Source organism: Panthera uncia, assembly GCF_023721935.1.
Source record: "Panthera uncia isolate 11264 chromosome A3 unlocalized genomic scaffold, Puncia_PCG_1.0 HiC_scaffold_11, whole genome shotgun sequence".
Lineage (NCBI taxonomy): Eukaryota > Metazoa > Chordata > Mammalia > Carnivora > Felidae > Panthera > Panthera uncia.
The window spans coordinates 88,651,558-88,672,202 of NW_026057578.1; the positions used below are offsets into that span (position 1 = coordinate 88,651,558).

Below are 20,645 nucleotides of genomic sequence, written 5' to 3' on the forward strand. Positions count from 1 at the left end.
GCAGGCCCTTGAAAACTAAAGAATAAACAGGATCTCCAACCCAGGGCTACTCCATGGAAGAAGATTGAATGTTCAGTGCAGTCATCTGGGGCCCCTGGAGGTGTTCTTGCTATGGCAGGGCAGGCAGGAGCTACTCCCTTTTGGGGCATTGAATTATGAAAGGGCCATTTCAGGGACTGGATGTGAAAGTGTGGATATGTGTCTTTGATCTACCTCATGGTTCAAGGCTGCATGTGTCTGGCATTAGATGACAAGAGGGGATGACCTTATGGTTGGATATAACATGGCCCTGGGGTGACCAGCCATCCTGGTGTGCTTGGCACGCTCCCAGTTTTAGCACTGAAAGTCCCATGTCAATCTTGAGCAAACAGAGGTGGTTGACTACTGTACATAGTCCTGGAAACCAGGGCTTCATCATTGCTTGGCCCAAGAGTCTTGTGGCATCCTCCTCACCAGCTCTGGTTCTAGACCCGTCGTCCACAGTGCTACTGAAGACCTTTTGAAAACAAAGCTAACCCTGTGCTTAAAATCCGGCGTTCTTGGCATTGGCATTTGCTACATGTATGTAGCCACACTGTAGGATCCCTACGTTGCAACCACTCCTGATGTGCCATTCCCTGAACACACCATCAACTTCCGCACCCTTATGTATGTCCCCCTTTCCATGTCTGGCAACTTCATCCCATCCTCTCAGACCTGGCTGTCTTGTGTTGCTTCCCAAGAAGCCATCCTTGTCCAAGTAACCAATCATTCCTTCTTATTGGTGCTCCTACCATGTACTAGCCACAGTGCATCTAACTACTTCCTTTCTCCCCGTCCGGTCAGGTGCTGGGTTGCACACAGCACCAGGTAGCCGAGAAGCGGTGAGTGTTGTGTTCAGTGCCCAGTGTTGAAATAGCTAATTGCAGACTGGGAGGCACTTTGTTGGCAGGGCCTAGAATAGATTTTCAGTGTTTGACTCTCAACATAGTGATTTTTAAAATGTTGGTTTTAGTAGTGGACCCCGTTCCCAACCTTAAACAAAATGAAATCTTTTGTAGAACCCCATATCTAAGACAGTGAAAGTAGAGGAAAGAGATATAATTGGAAGTGAAGAGGTGGGGGGTGAGGTTGTACCTTGATTGGCCTTCCTTGACCCACCGAGGCCAGACTTCACCACCTTCAAGGATCCCAGAACTCTGGGAATGCTGTGTAAAAGCCGCTTGTTCAGAAAGAGGCTTCTGGAGCTTGTGGTTCTGAAAAAGCTCTGGGGTGAGGGGACTGGGCTCTGGCTCCAACCGTAACCCTGCAGGGCACTGCCCCTTCTAAACGAATGTGGTTGCCTTTGACGAAGGTCACTGTTGCTTCAAAAGACAAAACCAAACCAAAGCTGTTTGCAAGTCACTGTTAGAGCACTGGTGGGCGCAGTGCTGCAAGTGCTGCTGGGAGGAACAGGTGGTGGAGCTATTTTAATTAGTGGCAAGTACTTAATGATTGAAAATAGATCCTGTTGGAAAATTCAGTTGGCCCTTGCCTTTTGTTCTTCAAAAATTGTGTGGACATTGCCAGGTACAGGCCACGTATTTGTGTGTTGTTAACAATGAGGGAGTTATGGCCTGCTTCGACGCATTCTGGTGTCTGATCCACCAACCTGATGGGGACTGTCACGTTCAGGTGGCCAATGTAATGCCATTTTAGTTTTCCTTAGCCTTTCCCTGAGACAGGTGAGTTCCCAGGAGAAATTGGAATTCCAAGATTTTATCCAAGATAAAATTCCCTTTTATCTTGCTGACCTTATGTATTTGATAAGAGCCTCACTGCAAGTGGGTAGAATGGTAGTCCAGGATGGGAAATGAGTCAGCAAACACACTCTGCCAGACAGAACACCTCGGATCTTAACTGTTGGGCAATTTGACGGGGATTGGAGGGTGGTGTGACTTAATGCCCCTGTCGCCAGTTCCTCTTCACTGTGTGCCAGCAGCGCTTCTTTGAGTCCTTGTTTTCTTTCAGAAGAGGGTTGGTATCTCTTCTCTTGTCTGGTTTTGGAGGGGAATGCTTTTAATTAGAAGGACCTTCAGCAGAGAGGGCCTGGTGGGAACAGAGTTTCTATGTGATTGTCTGAGATGGCAGCAATTTGTGGCTACAAAAAAGCCTGCATCAACAAGCTTTGGAAGGTTCTGGGCTCCTGGGGGAGAAGGACGCTTCACCTCTGGCCAGAGGATGTGTCTGCCAGCTCCCATTCAAGTCTGAGAGCACTTGGCCATCCAGTAGGCCTGGGGGTGGGGGGTGGAGATGGACTGCAGTCACTGATAAAAGATTAGGGTGTCTTTGCTTTCTTTTTCAGGCTTTCTGAGGCTTATTTGCCTCATCCTGGATTCTGTGCCAGGTCCTCCTCGGCTTCCAGGAACGAGAGACATGGGTATGGTGCAGTGGGATAGGCACGGGCTCTGAGGTCAGATGGACCCAGCAGTCATTTATCCCTGCGTGACCTTAATCAAATGACTCAATTTATGAACTACAGTATAACTTCCTCTGACACCCAGGCCAGCTTGGAGGTTGCTGGTGACCTCTGGCATTATATACTTTTGGCATTATTAAAGAAGAATTCCTTATTTGAGGATTGACAACTTTCCCATGAAGGAACCTCCTTGCTCATCGCAATAGAAACTTTGCTAGAGAACCAGACCTGAATTATATGAATCTTGGTTTCAGTTACTTGACCTGAGTCTTGGTTTTTTCATCAGGAAAACTGGGATTTTAATGCCCCATAGGGTTGCTGAGGTAATTAATGAGCTAATGCTTATAAACAAAGTGACCATCACTTAACAAATGTTAGTTTATCTTCCATTAAAAACACCTACATGTTGGGCTCTCAGTCAACTCAATCTCCCTTATACCTGCCTCTGCCTTTCCATTGTTTCATTACCACAGTCATCCAGATGCCAATGATGAAGTCTGAACTCTGTCCCAGGGACGAGAGAGATGAAGACGGGGTTCTGTCTTCATTTTGCTATAAAATCACCTTAAAAAAAATAGAGCAGGAGCTGAGAAATTAGCTCAAATGGTAGAGTGCTTGCTTAGCATGTGAGAAGTAGCGGGATCAATGCCCACATTCTCCACAGCTGAATTTTATGAAGGGGGGTCTCCCACCTGGGCCAATTTACACGAAAATGGTGGCCAAGGGAAAATGGTGGCCATGTGGTGAGCAGCTGGGTGCCCCTAGCAATGTGCCTACTGTGAGTGACGGATGGGGTGGGGGAGCTTCAACAACAACAACAACAACAACAACAACAACAACAAAGAAATACAGAAGATTAATTTGATCTTTCAAATAAACCTCAAGTGGAACTTCACTTCCTTTATTTTAGCAGCGGTGGTGGCCACATTTAGGAGGAGTTGGGGGGTGTTAGAAAGGATGGGCCACTACTGTAATCTTCAGAATTTCTATGGACAAAACCTAAAACCCAGAAACCACAAATACTTTGACAACATAAAAATTAAAAAGTTTCTGCATGCCAAAAATGCCACAAATAAAATGAAAAGACAGATATCCAACTGGAAAAAATAATTATAAATATACAACCAAAAAACTATTTTCTTTAATATACAAAGAGCTCTTTTAGGCTATTAAGAAAATAATGAATGTATTTTAAAAAAAGGCAAAAGATGTGACTAGAAAGTTCACAGAACAAGGAATTCCAAAGGCCAGTTAACAATTCAAAAAGTGTAACCTTACACAAAAGAAGGAAACCAAGTTTAAAAAAGGAGATACCACTTAGACCAAAGAAGTTGGCAAAGATTAATTGCCACATAACATGAGACCCTGGTGAGAACAAAACTTAGCTGTTGGTTTGTGTGGAAATTGTTGAGAACTTTTAGGCATGAACTTGTAGGCAATGTCTTCCAAATTAAAAACACAACATCCTTAGAACCAGCAATTCCAACCCCTTTCTTTGAATGTGTCTGTTAACAGCCTCCACTGTCTTTATAAAATAAATGTACCTAAGGACACCCAAGAAACATTAATAGTGATTATTTGGAGAAGAAAAGAGATTTGCTTTTTGTTTTTCCCACTTTTGTACTGTTTGAGCTTTTTTAGAAAAAAAATCAGATGTTCATATTTTATTATTTTTGGAAAGTTAAATTGCTTTCTAGACATAACAGCATGCTCAACAATGATAGAAACCTTACCTCTGACCTGATGGTCTCATGTATAAACCGGTTGGTATTCAGACATTTTGTTTAACAAATGAACCATCAACGAGTAAATGCAATAGGAGATGTTTTCTTAATATGTTGCCTCAAATATGTTACCAGCTATAATTCAGCAGAATGATTTCTCTGGACCTTATTGGGTCCTCTGTCACATGGCTGTGCACTTTAAGAAACCTACTGTGGGCATGTTTTCTGGCCCTAGAGCCTTGCTCCCACCCCCACCCTGTCTAGTCTGACGGTCCCAGGCCCATAGATGTGATGCTCCTTCATGCTCCATCATACACTCCTCTGTCTGCTCTCGGCTTCTGGAATGTCCTAGAAGGTTCACGGTGGAGGTGGGACTTGAGCCACTTGAGTAGGTGTAGGTAGGGATTGGAGGGCCTGAGAAGAACTACATAATCAACGAAAGAATAGAACAGTAGTTTTATTGATGAAAATAAATAGTAGGTTTTACTATTTCATGTCCGCCTCACGACCCCTGGGAGAAGTCAGCATTAGGGGCCATGTTCTGTAGGTGAGGTGACATGCTCAGAGGCCACATAGGTAGTGAGGAAGCTGAGCTGGAATTCAAAACAAAGCCTGTCTGCCCATCTCTGAAGGCCCAGCCCTTCACCACTGCTCTGTGGGGGCCTCTCATGCATGGTGTGGGGTGAGCACTAGGAAGGGTCTATCCACTGTCCCACGAGGTCACCTTAGGATTTAGCTCCAGGAGTCCTGGTGCTGGGTCTGCCTCAGAGACATTAGACCCTGGAAGGAGTACAGTCCTTGGCTGTGGTAATTGTGATCCCATGTGTTTGCAGAAGGGGTGCCGGGGAGGAGGGATGCAGAGGAATGTCTGTTCCGGCAGAGTCTGAAAAGAAAGCAAGGGATGACATTCCTTCCTGGGAACGGAGGCTGGGCTGGCCTTGAATCATGACCCCCGTGGTCGCCGATTCAGCGCATTGCATGCATCCTAGGCTACAGAGTGCTGATGCAGGCAGTTCATCTTTGATTTTCCTTTTCATCCCCCATGACAACCACCACATAGCTTTTCCTGCAGTCTGGCTGGGTTCCCACTACCAGGGGAGGCTCAGAACTGGAGTGCCTGGAAAAGTCGCCCATGGCCACGAGAGGAGCAGAGTCATCCCAGGTGGGGTTGATGTTGCCCCAGCTATTTAACAGCTGTAGCTGGTGGGGTTGGGAGGCTCTCCAGATGCCAGAGAGGGGACTGAAAAGTAGCGCCCCAGAGGAGGAATGCTGAAGTCACTGGGGCAGGTTCCAATGGCTTTTCTTGGACAGGTTCCTTCTTGTCCCCGCTGGTGAGGGTGATTTTGCTTTTCAGTCTGAGAGGCAGCCCTAACAGTGGGCCTGGGGGACGCCGGTGTGGGGGTTGGGCAGTGTGTGGAGGCCTGGATGGAAAGTTTCTAGTACTTATGGAGTGTGTCCTAAGTTCTCGGCACTGTGCTGGGTGTTTAAGGCACAGTGTCTAGTTTTTCCCCTCATAACAACCACCTGAACTATGATGTTCCCATTTCAGAGATGAGGCAGTTGAAGCTCAGGGACTTGCCATGGCCAACATGGCCAGAGTTCTAACACAGGTAACGTGGGCTCCAGAGCCAGGCTCTGTATGTTGCTACTCCCAGACCACAGTTGTGTGCTCTTAGGCTGTGGGTTGTGCCCTCAGGGAGCCGGGCAGAAGTAGCTTTTCTCAGGGCCAGTTATTGCTGCTGAGAGGGCCTGGGCACAGAATGGATCCATGTTGGCTCATTCAGTCAGAGCTTTTCCCTGCCCCTCCCAATCCATTCTGCTGTACTTAAGTGGCTGTCACCCACCTGGAAATGGGCTGAGTGTTGACAAACATGCCAATAAGTGAATTCCCCAGGAAATAATTCTGTTTCCTTCGAGAAGGTGTGGGGCAGAGCAGTGGAAGACTGGTGGAGCCACTGCTTGTGGGGGAGGCTGCTGAGGGAGTGAGCCCACCTCCCCCAGCCCTTGCCTGCCCCGCCAGCCCCCAGCCCTGGCTCTGGCCTCCGCGCCTCTTCAGCACTTTTGTTCTGTGCCATACAATGGAGCGTGTCCCTGCAACCAGCTGTATTATTGTCTGGAATCTGGATGTTTCCTGTCGACACTGCTCGTTTCCTGGGGAGGAGGGACTGTGCCTTCCTGGTGACACCTGAAGATCTTGACCCACTTGTGTTTGTGGAGTCTCCCTGTCCCCCCTTTATCCCCGCTCTGTAGCCTGCCTGCGTGGATCAGCTGAGTGGCCTGACTCTTGTCTTACATATCCTTGGGTCAGCATTCTCTCACATTCTAATAAGCCTGGGATCTTTTTGGGGGGCACCTGATTGGCTGGTTTGCTAGGCCTCTTAATTTATAGCCATTGGATCTCATTCGCGTCATCACATGACCCTCTTATCCTGCCATAGGATATTGCTATCATTGTATTCAAACATTAAAAAGTAAATTTTGTATGGGGACCACAATTTGGCTGAAGACCCAGGGGCCCATAGGCCTATAGCAGTGTTCTGGGTGTCCTGGGGCACGAAGAGCAAAACTGAGGCGTGGACTCCTGGTACAGAGCTTGATGGGCCCCTTGAGCTTGATGGGGACTTGGCTGAAAGTCCCTGGGAAATAGTTAGCTCTTGTGAGGGAGTGGGTACCCTATCATTGGATGTGAGGCTGTGTCATTGTGTGAATTTTTATTTTTTATTTTTTAATGTTTATTTTATTTTTGAGAGAGAGAGAGAGAGACAGAGCGCAAGTGGAGGAGGCTCAGAGAGAAAGGGAGACACAGAATCCAAGCAGGGTCCAGGCTCTGAGCTGTCAACATGGAGCCTGATGCGGGGCTTGAACTCTAACTCTCGAACCTCGAGATCCCAACTTGAGCCGAAGTCAGACACCTAACCGACTGATCCACCCAGGCACCCCTCATTGTGTGAATTCTAAAAGTAATATAAAGGTGCATTAAGAAAAAGAATCAGATCATCATAATTGTTTATGGAAAAAAGTAAGACCCCTTGGCCACTCCATCACTGGGAGATGACCAGTGTTTATGGAGGGACTCATGGGTTTTGAGTCTTGGTCTCTGTGAAGATCTTGTCTTTCCTAAACTAATAGTGGCCGTTCCTCTCTCTATAGAACATGGAGAGTTTCTGGCTCTGGACCTTGGGGGGACCAACTTCCGTGTGCTTCGTGTAAGAGTAACAGACAATGGGCTCCAGAAGGTCGAGATGGAGAACCAGATCTATGCCATCCCTGAGGACCTCATGCGAGGCAGCGGCACCCAGGTATGACCCTTCTCTCAGAGCAGCCACTGGGACTCTGGGCCCCACGGGAGCAGACCCTATTCTTCCTCTGTCTGGGGGAAGGAGACCCTGACTAAGGTTCAGGTTTCCTGGCGTATGTCTGCCTGGTGATCCCTTTCTATGCCTGGAGGTTGAGTGGGGCGCCTCCATCAGGAGAGGTGCATGCGGGCCAGAGAGCAGGGAACATGTGAATGAGGCCCCGGGGTCCAGATGTACTATAGCAGGTGGTGTTTTGATTTGCCATGTCTTTTGAGGTCTGCTTGCGTGGGCTGGTTACCGATGAAAGTCTGCTGTCAGGACGCTGGGCCCACGCTGCCGGACGCCTGTGATTGGCAGTGGTGCTGCTGAATAGCAAGTCAGAAGACACAGTTGTGGTTTGACACCGCCACCTGCCACTGTGGTCATTCTGCAGCCCTCTTTGGTGTATACTTGCTACCATAGCATCACATGAAAATGGAAGTTGGCCCTTTACCTTTGTGGTTATTTGCTCTTTCTCTTCTTGACTGTCTAAAACAGAAGAGGTTTTGCACACAGGGATGGAAGCCTATTGAGAAAGCATCAAAATCTAGCTTTAGGGTGTCTGTCCCACCTGGCACTGCAGTGGACACCGTGTGCTTCCATATTGCCCCAAATCCTGCTTGGTCATCCCCATATCTTTGTGGCTTCTAGAGCATCTAAACAATCAAAGGAGTGAATGCAGAAGAAATGTGAAATCCAAGAAAGAATCCTCTCAGTAACAGCCAGAAAAAAAGGAGCAAGGATGGAATTGCCACTGTGATAGTCTCCAAACATATATTGAGCTTCTACTATGCATTGGGCAGTGATCCTTGCTGGGAATTAAAGTCCTGGCCTCTCCCCTCCGGGGCTTACAGCACAGCTGGACCACCAGGTCACACACCCACCCCTCACAGAAGGTCATAAGTGGGTTGAAGTGGATGAGTGACTGTCAGGAGGAGGAGGAGCTGACACATGATGACCCATTGTGTGTCAGGCTGAGCAAAAGCTTTTTGTATGCATTTTCTCCTTTTGTCCTCATGCTGGCCCTGTGAGGCCGAGTGTTCATGTTATCTGCTTTATAGATGTGGAATTGCGTTTTAAAAGATTGAGTGAATGACTTGGCTTTAGATCATAGGGGTGGTTGGGGCCAGAGGCACAACATAAAGCCCTATTGATGACATTAGAACCTGCATCTGCACAACTCTAGGGGGCTCCGTCCACTTGGTAGGCCACACGATGTGGTCCATGTGAGTGGTGCTTCCTGGAATTAGGCAACATGGTGGTCCTAGATCCCGACTACCTGCCCTGCTTCCAGAGTAGGAGGTGCCCCCTGGAGGGGCTGGTGATCCTACAGACAAGAAATCTTGTGGGGCAGGCCCTTTGGGGGCTGTCCCTCCCAAGAGTTCCCCCAGGGGATCCCTTCTACAGAGGGGACTCTCACTGCCACCACACCAGAAGTATCTGGCCAGGTGGTGGGTATCAGCCGCGGGTCCAGCATTATTCTCTGCTCTTGGGTGTCCAGGGAACCTGATCTCCCCTTTCAGCTGCTCTGCAAGAACCTTCCTTGGGGTGTTCTTCCTGCTCCTTCTTCAGCTTCTCTCAGTCCAATCACTGAAGACATTCTTGGATGATAGCACTGCTATAGGGATCACTCTCAGCTTGAGCGGTGGTTATTCCTGTTGTATTTTCTACCCAGCGTGTACGCAATAAAAGAGTGAATGGAGGAAATGAAATCCAATAAGATGCCCTTCCAGTGTGGTCACCTTTTCTTAGGCCTTAGAGTTTAGAAGAGGTGGGGCCTAGTGTATGGTTCTCACCACACTGGGCCACCTCCTCAGAAGGAAATTTCAGACCACAAGTAGATCATGTGGGGGAGATACTTTTAGACTCTTTATTTGTCCCTGGGTACAGCTCTGAGGGTAAATCTGCTTTCCTTGTTTTAATGCTGGGGTTGGACTAGGGAGGCAAAGTCCTTGAGACTGAGATTTGAGCTCTCACATAGCTCCAGGACATACAGACAATGTCTATTAAACATTTGAAAAATTTTGAAAAAAAAAAATTTGAAAAAAAAAATTTTTTTTGAAAAAAAATAAAAAATCTGAGATCCACCGGGCAGAAACATAAAGCTATTGTGATATTTTAAAAGTTTTGAATAAATGGAAAAGTGCTAAATAAAAATGAAACCTAAGAAAATTAGAAGAAAATATAGGTGTTTATTTCACCCTAAGGAAGGGAAAGAATACTATATGCCTAAAGCAAAAACCAGTTGGTAAGAAGATTGGAATGAAATTTATAGTGGATATTTTAGTGGTGGAATTGCTGGTGCTTTTTTTCCTCCCTATATTTTCCTTTTCCTTTTTTTTTTTTGGATGGTAGGTATCAGTCTTTTAATTGGGAGGAGAGCAAATGGATTTTAAACATAAAGTTTCATTAAAATCAAGACCAAATCACCAAATCCTAAACTTGCAAACGTTTCTGAGGATCTGTGAACCTGGACAGGGCGGGTTCCTGGATAAAATCTGTCTTCAGGCACATGAACTTGCACTTGAGAGCAGTGAATTGCAAATTGTAATAGTGGTCACTTTAGATTTTTAAAGTGTATCTTATGGGAAGGGGAGTGAACAGATTCTCAGACCAATAAGGAAAAGGAAACCATTCTAACCTTATGAAATGATGCCCTTTGAGACTTTTTATGGCAGGAAGGTATTAGCTCTTTCTCCCAGTATCTTATCCTTAGATCATCAGCTAATAGAAAAGGAGATAGTCTTCCAATTAAGGAAGCCGATGGTCTGCTCTTTCTTGCTTAACCAAGTACTGTCTAGTAGAACTTTTTGCAATGGTACAACTGTTCTGTATCTGCCCTGTGCAATATCGCAGCCACTAGCTAGTTACCAGTGGCATTGAGCACTTGAAATATGGCTAGTGTTGTGACTCAAGAAGTAACTATTAAATTTTTTAACATTTTAAGTGATTAAGATAACAGGTGGCTAGTGGCTACTGTATCAGGCAGCATATAATTTAGTGCCTCTTCACTGCCTTTCCTTGTTGGCAACACAGTTGGAAAGGGAGCAGTGGATCGGGGCTGGATGAGGGAAACCATTTTGCTTTTCCCCCCTTCTAAAGCTCCCCCTCCCTTCATTTCTGATGACTAGAGTACCAGGAAGAAGGTGCTGGGAGTTGGTGATTTGTAAATTTTGTCTCTGATCAATTTCCCAACAGAAAATCAGAACTTGTTGAGTATCTATCTAAAAACCCTATGTCATATTAAAATACTTGGCTTCTGCTCAAGGTAATTAGCACTTGTGCATTGGTGATCCTCTTCATGAGAGAGCTTTGTCATTGCCCAATCTTTTTGCTCTTGAGAATGTTTCGGTTTGGAGATTGAGAGTTTCAGCATCAGCTGAGGTTAATTTTGCATGTGATTAGACAGAGGGGCAGGATCAATGCAGGACATTGTTAGAGCTGGCCACCTTCTAGATGGGGTTGGCCTTGTCTTCCTGGATCACTCCCACTGAGCATACCCCAGACATCTGGGGAGCCAGTGGGCCTCTCAGCCTACCCTGCCACCTGCAACCTCTTAATTCCTTTGTAAATGCAAATACTTTTTGGGGTTTAGGGCAGTGGTTCTCAAACCTGCTTCAGGATTACCTGGAGGGCCTCACCCCTGCAGTTTTTGATTCAGTAGGTTTAGGTTTGGGCTTCAGAATTTACATTTATAGTATGATGGTGGTGTTGTTGCTGGTCTAGGACCACATTTTGGGAACCTCTGGTTTAGTGGGATCTTCCTTGCTTCTGTCTAGAAAGGAAAAGGTATATTTTCATCCATCCCCCTTGGCTTTTAGATTTTGCCATCTGGTCAACCTGGCCCGTGGCACCTATTTAGTCTCTTTGGCCTCTGCTTACTTTTTGTACCAGAGTGCCCCTGGCCTCAGCCTCTAAGCATCTGGAGGGAGTCACTGCCTCTCTTTGAGGATGCTGAGTGGGCAAGAAGGAAGCTATGGGGCTATGGGCCTTGGGACTGAGCGAAAGCCTGGATAATTGTAAATACAGCTTTTTCTTAGAAGCTGTGGGTCCTGCTTGGCATGGTCACAGTTGTGAGGCTGTCCATCCATAAAACCCTATACATTCTTCAGTGCTCTTCGTGGACTTACTGGGTTTTTCATTTTGAAGTTAAAAAACAAAGATGCTTCTTTGAAATGTTCCTAGGAAATTACTTTTCTAGAATGGAAGAAAAATATGGGTTATTGTTGTTATTATTATTATTATTATTATTATTATTATTTTGTTAAGTTCATTCTATGAATGCCAACCAGAGAATGTCCCATTCCCTCCCCAGTCACAAGAGACAGGGATGCTAGAATACTTCTTGGCAGTGGGATGGGCTGTCCTTTCTGAGACAGTCAGCTGTGCACCCATGACAAGGAGTGTTCTGGCAGAGCCACCAAAGGATGTTCTGTTCCCAGGGTATGTGATGACTTTCTGACTAGCTTTAGCTATGATTTCCCCTGCCTCACAGGGTTATTTTGACAGTGGTTTGGATAAATAGTTTGAGTGGAAGACAGTATTTAATCAGCACTAACTGCTGTGAAGTCCTTATATGTGTGACTCATTTAATCCCTGTGGTAACTCTGAGGGCAGGTACAGTTGTCACCCTCATTCTATAGGTGAGCAAATTAAGACTTCAGAAGGGATACGTATCTTGAACACACTCAGCTAGTTCCTTGCCGAGCCCAATGTGTATGTATGCTTTTAATCTCCATGTTATTCTCCCTCCCTTCTCATCTTCTTGTGTTGTGTGCCCTTAGCTGTTTGACCACATTGCTGAATGCCTGGCTAACTTCATGGATAAGCTACAAATCAAAGACAAGAAGCTCCCCTTGGGTTTTACTTTCTCATTCCCCTGTGTCCAAACGAAGCTAGATGAGGTAAGATGAGTTCTTTAGACCCTTGTTGCTTCATTCATTGGGCTGGGAGGTCTGGGATGAACTTTGAGCCAGTTGCTGCTGTGGTTTTAGAGGCGGCTCTGATGGTTGTTTGGATGAGGTTTGAGTATTAAGAGTTCTGTCCTTCTGGGTGAGTGTATGTAGGTCTGGGGGGGATGGTGAAGTATCAGAAGTGCGGGAGGGGGAGGGTCTTTATCACTCTTCCCTCAAAGAACAATATGAAATACATTATCTTTATCCCTTGTAGGGAAACAGGAATGAGAAATTAGGAACTCCTTTGATCGAGAGTATCATAATAAAGATCCTTGGAAGAAAGATGCCTGGGGAATTAATGATGAGAGTATCTTATTTTGGCATTTCTATAGCCTGTTCTTTTCAGTTCTTGGGGGCAGTAGGTCATGAAGGAATCATTCATTTAATCTTCTTTCTGGGTCTTTGATGAGGCCCCAGTTTCTTTTTCCTAGGCTAGTCAGGAAGCAGTACAAATATTTAAGCACGGTTGTAGTTTAGCTTAGCTCCATGGCAGAGGTCTCCACTCACTAATGGCTGTTTGAGTAGAGTGGTCAGTGTTCATTCCTTGGTCCTTTTCCAGAGTTTCCTGGTCTCCTGGACCAAGGGGTTCAAGTCCAGTGGCGTGGAAGGCAAAGACGTGGTTACTCTGATCCGGAAGGCCATCCAGAGGAGAGGGGTGAGTTGGGGAGGCAGGAGCTTGGTGTCTGGAGGCTCTTTACATTCTTATGGGTCCACTCTGAAATCTTTCCTAGTCTGTTCCCAAATCAGCATGAGAACCTTTTTGTGGTTCTTAAGGAGAGGTTTTCTCTTCCTTCTCTGCTAGGTTTACCTAATAAGATTTAATTTTTTTCCAGTTTTATTGAGATATAGTTTACATACAGCTAAATTTAAGACATGCCTCATAATGATTTGGCATCCATATACTGCAAAATGATTGCCACACTGATAATCTTACATATAATCAGATGCTTCTGGGTCTTCAGATTATCACGATGGATAAATAATCTTAGCCTCAGTACAGGAAAAACCCTTCAGTCTTTAACCTGAAGAAGACTTGAATATCATTTTCAAGTAAGAAGGTTGGGATGATGTTGGCATTAGGATGGAATGGGGCAGAGAGAGAACAAGATAAAGGCCTGGTCACAGAAGTTAGGAGGGAGGGAGGGAGGGAGAGAGAGAAAAGAAGAAAGAGAAGGGGAAGGGGACAACAATGACAAAGTGGGCTCTTGTGAGTGCAGTGGTGTCTGTAAACTAGACTGCAGGGCGGTGGCTTCCATGGTGAGGACATGCAGGGTGGGGAGTAAGTTGCTGCTGTCAGACTGCATCTGAGCCCAATTCCCAGCTCCAACCTTCTTTGGCTTCAAGTAGGGTCAGTGAGGAGGCAGCCCTAATGCACTTGAGCTCTGTGCCTTGCTGCTCTTTATCTCCATCTTCACAATTGTAACCTTTCTGTGATGGTGAAGGTCAGAGCTCCGCTTTTATCCCTGTAGGACTTTGATATTGATATTGTGGCCGTGGTGAATGACACAGTTGGGACCATGATGACCTGTGGTTATGATGACCAGAATTGTGAGATTGGTCTCATTGTGGGTGAGTGAACAATGGGTGTGGGGGCTGGAAAGGGAGGAGGGCTCCATGGCCTGCATGACTCTTTGTAATTCATATTAGAAGAGAATGGTACAGTCACTTTGGAGGGCTGAGCCAGGATTTGTGGGTTGGAGGTGGTTGTGGACTGGACCATATTGGGATACTCCAGGAGCCTGCACTGGGGAATCCCAACCACCCTAGGTGGTCTCAAGATGGGGGAGTAAGAGGGAGCTGGGGGCTGGAGAGAGGCTGGTGTAGGTGGGTGCTGAGCAGTCCCTTGTTTTGGCCAGGCACGGGCAGCAACGCCTGCTACATGGAAGAGATGCGCCACATTGACATGGTGGAGGGCGACGAGGGGCGGATGTGTATCAACATGGAGTGGGGGGCCTTTGGGGACGACGGCACACTTGATGACTTCCGCACTGAGTTTGATCAGGAGATCGACATGGGCTCCCTGAACCCTGGGAAACAACTGTGAGCAGCACCCCTTGTGTGTGGCGGGCTTGTGGGGGGTGTGTGGGCCCAGGAGCTGAGGTGGGAGCCGGCCAGGGCTGGGGTGGGGGTGGTTCTCACTTTTGCTTTAGTCTTATATCCCCAAAAGGTTGCCGGGGCAGCCACTGGTTATGGGAATGGTGTGCTCATCACAAGCATTGTGACTATAAATTGCTGAGAGGGCTCTAAAACAGATAAAACAAGCAGACAAACCAGAGTGTAGGTAATAATTTGTCTACATCCTTTAGAGCTTTCATTTTAGAAGGTCCTTTTCTAAGTGTTGGCCCTGCTCTTCTTTCTGCCACCTTAAATTTGTAAGTTGTCCATAGAAACAGTCTGTGAGTCACAGAAGAAAAGTCATGTTGAGGTGGCCAGGGGGAGGGTCTCTGAATGCTGTTGTCGTAGCTTCCACCTCTGCCATTGCCCAGAGTAAGAGGCCAGACGGTCGTCTCCTCAATACTGGCTGAGGCTCTGAACTCAGACATATGATAGAGTTGCCTGCGGGCTGAGCTGGGGCCCACGGAGACCTAGGGTCTCCGGTCCCAGCTCTAGGCAAACCCAAGGCCTGTGGAAAAGCCAGCTAAGGAGACTCCTTGGCCGCTTCCTAGACCTGTGGCCCAGCAGGCATTCTTGGGTGGACAGGACCAGGAGGGCCTCCAACATTTTGCACCCTGAGTGTTATACTCTCCAGCCTGGCTAGACTTGATTTTTAGTTTCTTTTGACTGTTACGAAATATTTCACTCTCATTATTACACCAACATTGGCCCAATGTCCCCTATTAGCAATCTTGAAACAGGGATTGCTGTAAACTCCGAAGGCAATTACAAAATGTTTTGAGCAATTCAGGCCCCCTCTGGTCTATGCTATGTTGCTATGACTATTGCAGGAAAGCCGCTGGCATAGATCTCTGCGTGGGGAGGAAAGCCCAATTCTATAAGCCAGCTCGGCAATGGGGACCCTTTTTCTTTACAGGGAGAGTCCTTACTTCTTCAAAGCGTGGTTTATTTAACTCATAAGCTTCTCCCATGTATCCAAGCATGAGTCCACTTACTTGCAATTTTCATAGGCACACACTGGCTGTGACTGCCATGGCCGGTGAAAATTTATGGACCCAAAAGTCATTTATTCAATGTCTGCCTCTAAGAACAAGGCACACCCAAGCCATTCTGAGGAGCCATATGCCCTTTAAAGTGTCAGAAGACAGAATTGCCAGCTCGGCCTTGGGAGCACACCACTGGCTCAGACTTAGACAAATCAAAGGTTGGGCTAAAATACCAGAATGTCAGCTAAGGTAGCCCTGAGGTCATTATTGGGCTCCAGTAGGAACTTTTCTCACTCTTTATGTGTTTCTAAACAAATCTTTTTCTTTTTTTTTAAAGTTTATTTATTTTTGAGAGAGAGGGTGCGTGTGCACACACAAGTGAGGGAGGGGCAGAGAGAGAGGGAGACACAGAATCCGAAGCAGGCTCCAGGGTCCGAGCTGTCAGCACAGAGCCGACCTGGGGTTCAAACCCACAAATCGTGAGATCATGACCAGAGCTGAAGTCGGGTGTTTAACCGACTGAGCCACCCTGGCACCCCTAAACAAATATTTTTCTAAATGTTGACTGAAACAAAGTGTTTTTAAAAAGCTGGAGTGAAAGCTTTTATAAATCACTCACACTTTGGAGCCCCACTGGACCCCTCCCATATCTCTATCTCCTAGCTATTTTGGAAAAGGTGTCGAGGCAGACAGACACACGAGGTCCTTAGTGTTAGAGCCAGGCTGCCTCCCCAGGCAGTGTGCCTGTGCTGGTGCTTGAACCCTCTGCTCAAACAATGTTGTGAGCTCTGCACTTAGATCCAGTTCTGCTGTAGTACCTTGTCCTGGGTCTTCAGCCAGTCACTTCCTGAGGGCCGGGCTCCCTCTCTTGTGGGTTGTACCAGGTGACTTCAGAGTCCCTTCCACACTCTTGTTCTGGGTTTCCTCACTAGAGCCCAGCTTAGTTAGTGTCCGCTGGCCCTGGGGGCCACCTCTCTGGGCTCCGGATCATTAGATACCAAGGAAGGGCCTTCTTTGCCACAAAGAATGGTGAAGCTTCAGTTTCTCTGACACAATTTGAGCTGGAAAGACTGGCTTCTAAAGAAAACAGCATCACCTAGTGTTGAAAAAATGTTAGCCGATTGCTTGGGGGCGGGCCTCTGCCTTTCTAAAACATGCGTTTATCTGGTCCCCTCCCTGCTCAGAAACTTCCAAAATGTCCCACTCCCAGATTCCCAGACCATCTGACATTTAAAGCTCCTAATCTGGCTCAACCTGCCCATCACCCCACCCCTGGAGTTGTGGGTTGTTTTCCAGAAATCCACAAATGATCTTGCAAAAGGAGGACAGTATGAGATGTTGAGTTGCTGGGCCTGCACCCCTGATTTAATCTATTGACCTTTTTTTCCTCTTGTATATAAATATTGAGGTTCTATATAAAGTTTCATCTTAGAAAAGTATTTCCTGGCTAGAGAAAAAAAAAAATGTAAAGTCACTTTTACTGCATGTAACTTACTTTATCTAAAATTCAGTCTGTCCCAGAATATGTCGCACATCCCCTGGATGTTTAGTTTGGCTGCTAAAGGCCTTTTTCCTCCATAGTTCAAGGCCCCCCTGGCCTATAGAGATGGCCCAGATGTCCCAGATCCTGCAGCCTCCCCTGAGCTGTCACCTGTCTGCACATCTTACTTCTAGCAGCGCCATCAAGTTAACATGTCATTGTGCCTCTGCTTACATGTACTTATTGTTTGGTCTGTATCTCCCTGCAGATTTGAGAAGATGATCAGTGGGATGTATATGGGTGAACTGGTGAGACTTATCCTGGTGAAGATGGCCAAGGAGGAGCTGCTTTTTGGGGGGAAGCTCAGCCCAGGGCTCCTCGCCACTGGCCACTTTGAGACCAAAGACGTTTCAGATATTGAAGGGTAAGCTTCCTGGTCCTTCTCTCTCTGTTCACTGGATCCCCAGAAGAGTGGATAGGCTGTTGGGGAATGAGGAAGGGGCACTGACCCTTGACCCTTCAGATTTGGACAGCAGGAGGGCCTTGCTCAACATGGGCCATGGCGGGCCTATAGCTTGACTTCACTTTCCAGATAGTCTCCACTCTTGTGCACTACCTAAGTGGCTCATGGTGTTGCATGGGTGGGGGTCGGGCCGGGCTGAATGCTGGAGGCTCCCAGGGAGCCCCCTGATGACTCATATGCATCTACTTTCTTTCCCTTCAGAAGCTCTGACATTTATTTCTCTGTTGGTGATTCTCCAAAAAGGCTCTCTCTTGACACCTTCTTCATAACAGAAGGAGAGGTCCCTGTTTAGAGCCCTGCATGGCTCTAAAATTTACCCATTTAGTTCCAATAGGTAGATCTGAGGCCTGCATTTCCCAGAGCAACATGGGTGGGAGTGAGGGTGGCCTGATTTTTGTTTTTTCAGTTAACAGTATCCAAAGAGTTGGGTCTACTTTCCTGTTCTAGAGACTTCCACTTGTTGCTTGAGCTGGCCCTGTCGTTTCAGGGACCAAATGATGGAGAGGTGGGGATTTGGGTGCTAAAGGGAGCAGTGAAACAGTTTCCTATACCTTCAGATGGAAACTCTTGAGCGGATTGTGCCTGCTTGTTAAGCCCTGAGGGGATGGAAGGATGTATACTGGTGAGGCACTTAGTTTCCCTGAGGAGAGTGCTGCTCACTGCAGCAGACTCTAGCACAGTCTCTTGCATAGATTAGAGCAGTGCCTGCTCCCTCGTGAAAGGCAATGAGCTGAGTGCTTCACAGAGAGAATGGGGTGGGCTCCACCGCGGGACACTGTTCCGTCTACCCCTAGATAAGCAAACACAGCATGCACTCACACACACACACACACACACACACACACACACACCCCTTGATGTGTGAAACCATGAGAGCAAGGCCTTGTCCTTACATCATATACCCATAAAAAATATTAGTTTTTCTCAGTGGGAAAAAGGGGCACTTGAGCAGTGTGTGTGGTGTGTGTGTGTGTGTGTGTGTGTGTGTGTGTGTGAGATGAGCCTCATGTTGGCTCTGTTGTGTTTTCCCCTTTCTCTACCCTCACTGGGAGATGGTATTGGCTGGAGCTGAACGGTTTTCTTGTCAGCTGACATACCCCCTCCCCCTGGCCACAGTGGGTTGGACACATGCCCACACACTGTCCTTCTGTTTCCTAGGGAGAAGGACGGCATCCGGAAGGCCCGTGAGGTGCTAGTGCGGCTGGGCATAGACCCGACGCAGGAGGACTGCGTGGCCACTCACCGGGTGTGCCAGATCGTGTCCACACGCTCAGCCAGCCTGTGTGCAGCCACCCTGGCAGCCGTGCTGCGGCGCATCAAGGAGAACAAGGGCGAGGAGAGGCTGCGCTCCACCATTGGGGTTGATGGTTCTGTCTACAAGAAGCACCCTCAGTGAGTCAGCGTGCTGGGACCCATAGTGACAGGGCCCCCAGAGCACTTGGAGACCACTGACAGGCCTGAGAGAGACCCTAGTGACTGCCCAGCCAACTCTGGTTTGCATTCTGGCACAGTGGGGAGGGACGCGGAGTTGAGGAGCTCTGTAGAATTAGCTCCCAGCTGGGCATGTGAGGATCAGGAAGGTGTGTCCCTGGCAGGGGTTCAAGCCATCTCTGAAGGCTCTTGATGACTGCAGCTCTATCCAGGGCCCCCCTGGCTGGCAGTGGGGGGCGGGGGAGGGGGAGTGCTCTTTCTGCCACCCTCCTGTTTAGGAGTTAGGGTTTCTCTGTACTTGTTTCTTTGACTCTCTCATGATTCTGGGTGGGCTCTGCGGGTACTGTGTCTTCTGCCAGGGGACACCCTAGTTCAGCCTCTCTGGCTGATCTGGGTATTGAATTCATCCTGCCTTTCCCTCCATGTTTGGATCCCTTGGGTCCAAGATATTCAAATTGCAGTTGGGACCTGGCCATCTCTCTATTGTACTTACTCATTATCTAATCATTTTTATCTAATAGGAGCGCCAGGTCAACGGGCCTGCATTAACTGAATGGTTGATGCAGAAGGTCTCAGGCCTAGCATTCCCTGGTTTTCTAGTCTAGTGCACATGAATCACCTGAGGATCTTGTTAAGAGGCAGATTCTGATTCGGAAGGGTTCAGCCTGAGATACAGGGTCTTACTACATTACTTACTGTGATTGTGTGCAGTGGGAAGTGACTTCCTACAACAGTCCTTCCCTTCACCCAGCCAGGGCGGTCACAGTTGCATAGCTGAGCTTTAATTAACTCGGTGATGACCCTGACTTGGGAGAGTGGGGAGAGGATGATCAGGGTGGCATCTGCTCCTGCAGATGCCTCCCGGCCTTTGAGCTGAGGCGGTGAGCCCTTTGCACCATTGACCCTAACCGCGGACACCCATGTCTTACCCTGTCTTGGTGACTGCAGTTTCGCCAAGCGTCTTCACAAGACGGTTCGGCGCCTGGTGCCCGACTGCGACGTCCGTTTCCTGCGTTCCGAGGATGGCAGTGGCAAGGGGGCAGCCATGGTGACGGCAGTGGCCTACCGGCTGGCTGACCAACACAGAGCCCGCCAGAATACCCTGGAGTCTCTGAAGCTGAACTGTGAGCAGCTGCTGGAGGTTAAGAAGAGGATGAAGGTAGAAATGGAGCGAGGTCTGAGCAAGGAGACCCACGCCATTGCCCCCGTCAAGATGCTGCCCACCTACGTGTGTGCCACCCCTGATGGCACAGGTATGCGGCAGGCTGCCTCCCAGCTCGCGGTGCTGGGCCTGTTTCATGGTGTTGATGCCCAGGAGGACTCCCTTAGCCATGGCGTTGGATATTTGGACCAGAACATGTTTCTTCAGCTCTAGCACTAGGCAATTCTAGTGTTCAGTAAGCTCAGGCAAGGCATTCCCCTGCTACAAACTGAATAGTAATAATGATAAACACTTACTGAATGCTTACTATGTGTCAGACACTTCTGTAAGCGCTTTACACATATAAACTTAATTTTTAACGGTTAACAGCAATTAGTAATTAATTTTGTTAACAAACTAATATGCTTGGCACAAAACTGAGACACTGAAAAATTAAGAAACCTGCCCAAGTTCACACAGCTAGAAAATGGCAGAGCTGGGATTCAAACCCAGGAGTT

The 20,645-nt window shown here is 47.6% G+C and overlaps 1 protein-coding gene across 1 annotated transcript in view; it reads left to right on the forward strand.

The window, feature by feature from the left end:
- Positions 1–20,645, forward strand: part of HK2 (hexokinase 2) — a 62,671-nt gene that overhangs the window by 27,510 nt on the left and 14,516 nt on the right. The window contains exons 3-10 of the mRNA XM_049651789.1: positions 7,312–7,460; positions 12,281–12,400; positions 13,011–13,106; positions 13,921–14,020; positions 14,308–14,491; positions 17,301–17,456; positions 18,714–18,947; positions 19,935–20,239. Of these exons, the coding sequence (XP_049507746.1) occupies positions 7,312–7,460; positions 12,281–12,400; positions 13,011–13,106; positions 13,921–14,020; positions 14,308–14,491; positions 17,301–17,456; positions 18,714–18,947; positions 19,935–20,239 (1,344 nt within the window). The remainder of the gene's footprint in view (positions 1–7,311; positions 7,461–12,280; positions 12,401–13,010; positions 13,107–13,920; positions 14,021–14,307; positions 14,492–17,300; positions 17,457–18,713; positions 18,948–19,934; positions 20,240–20,645) is intronic.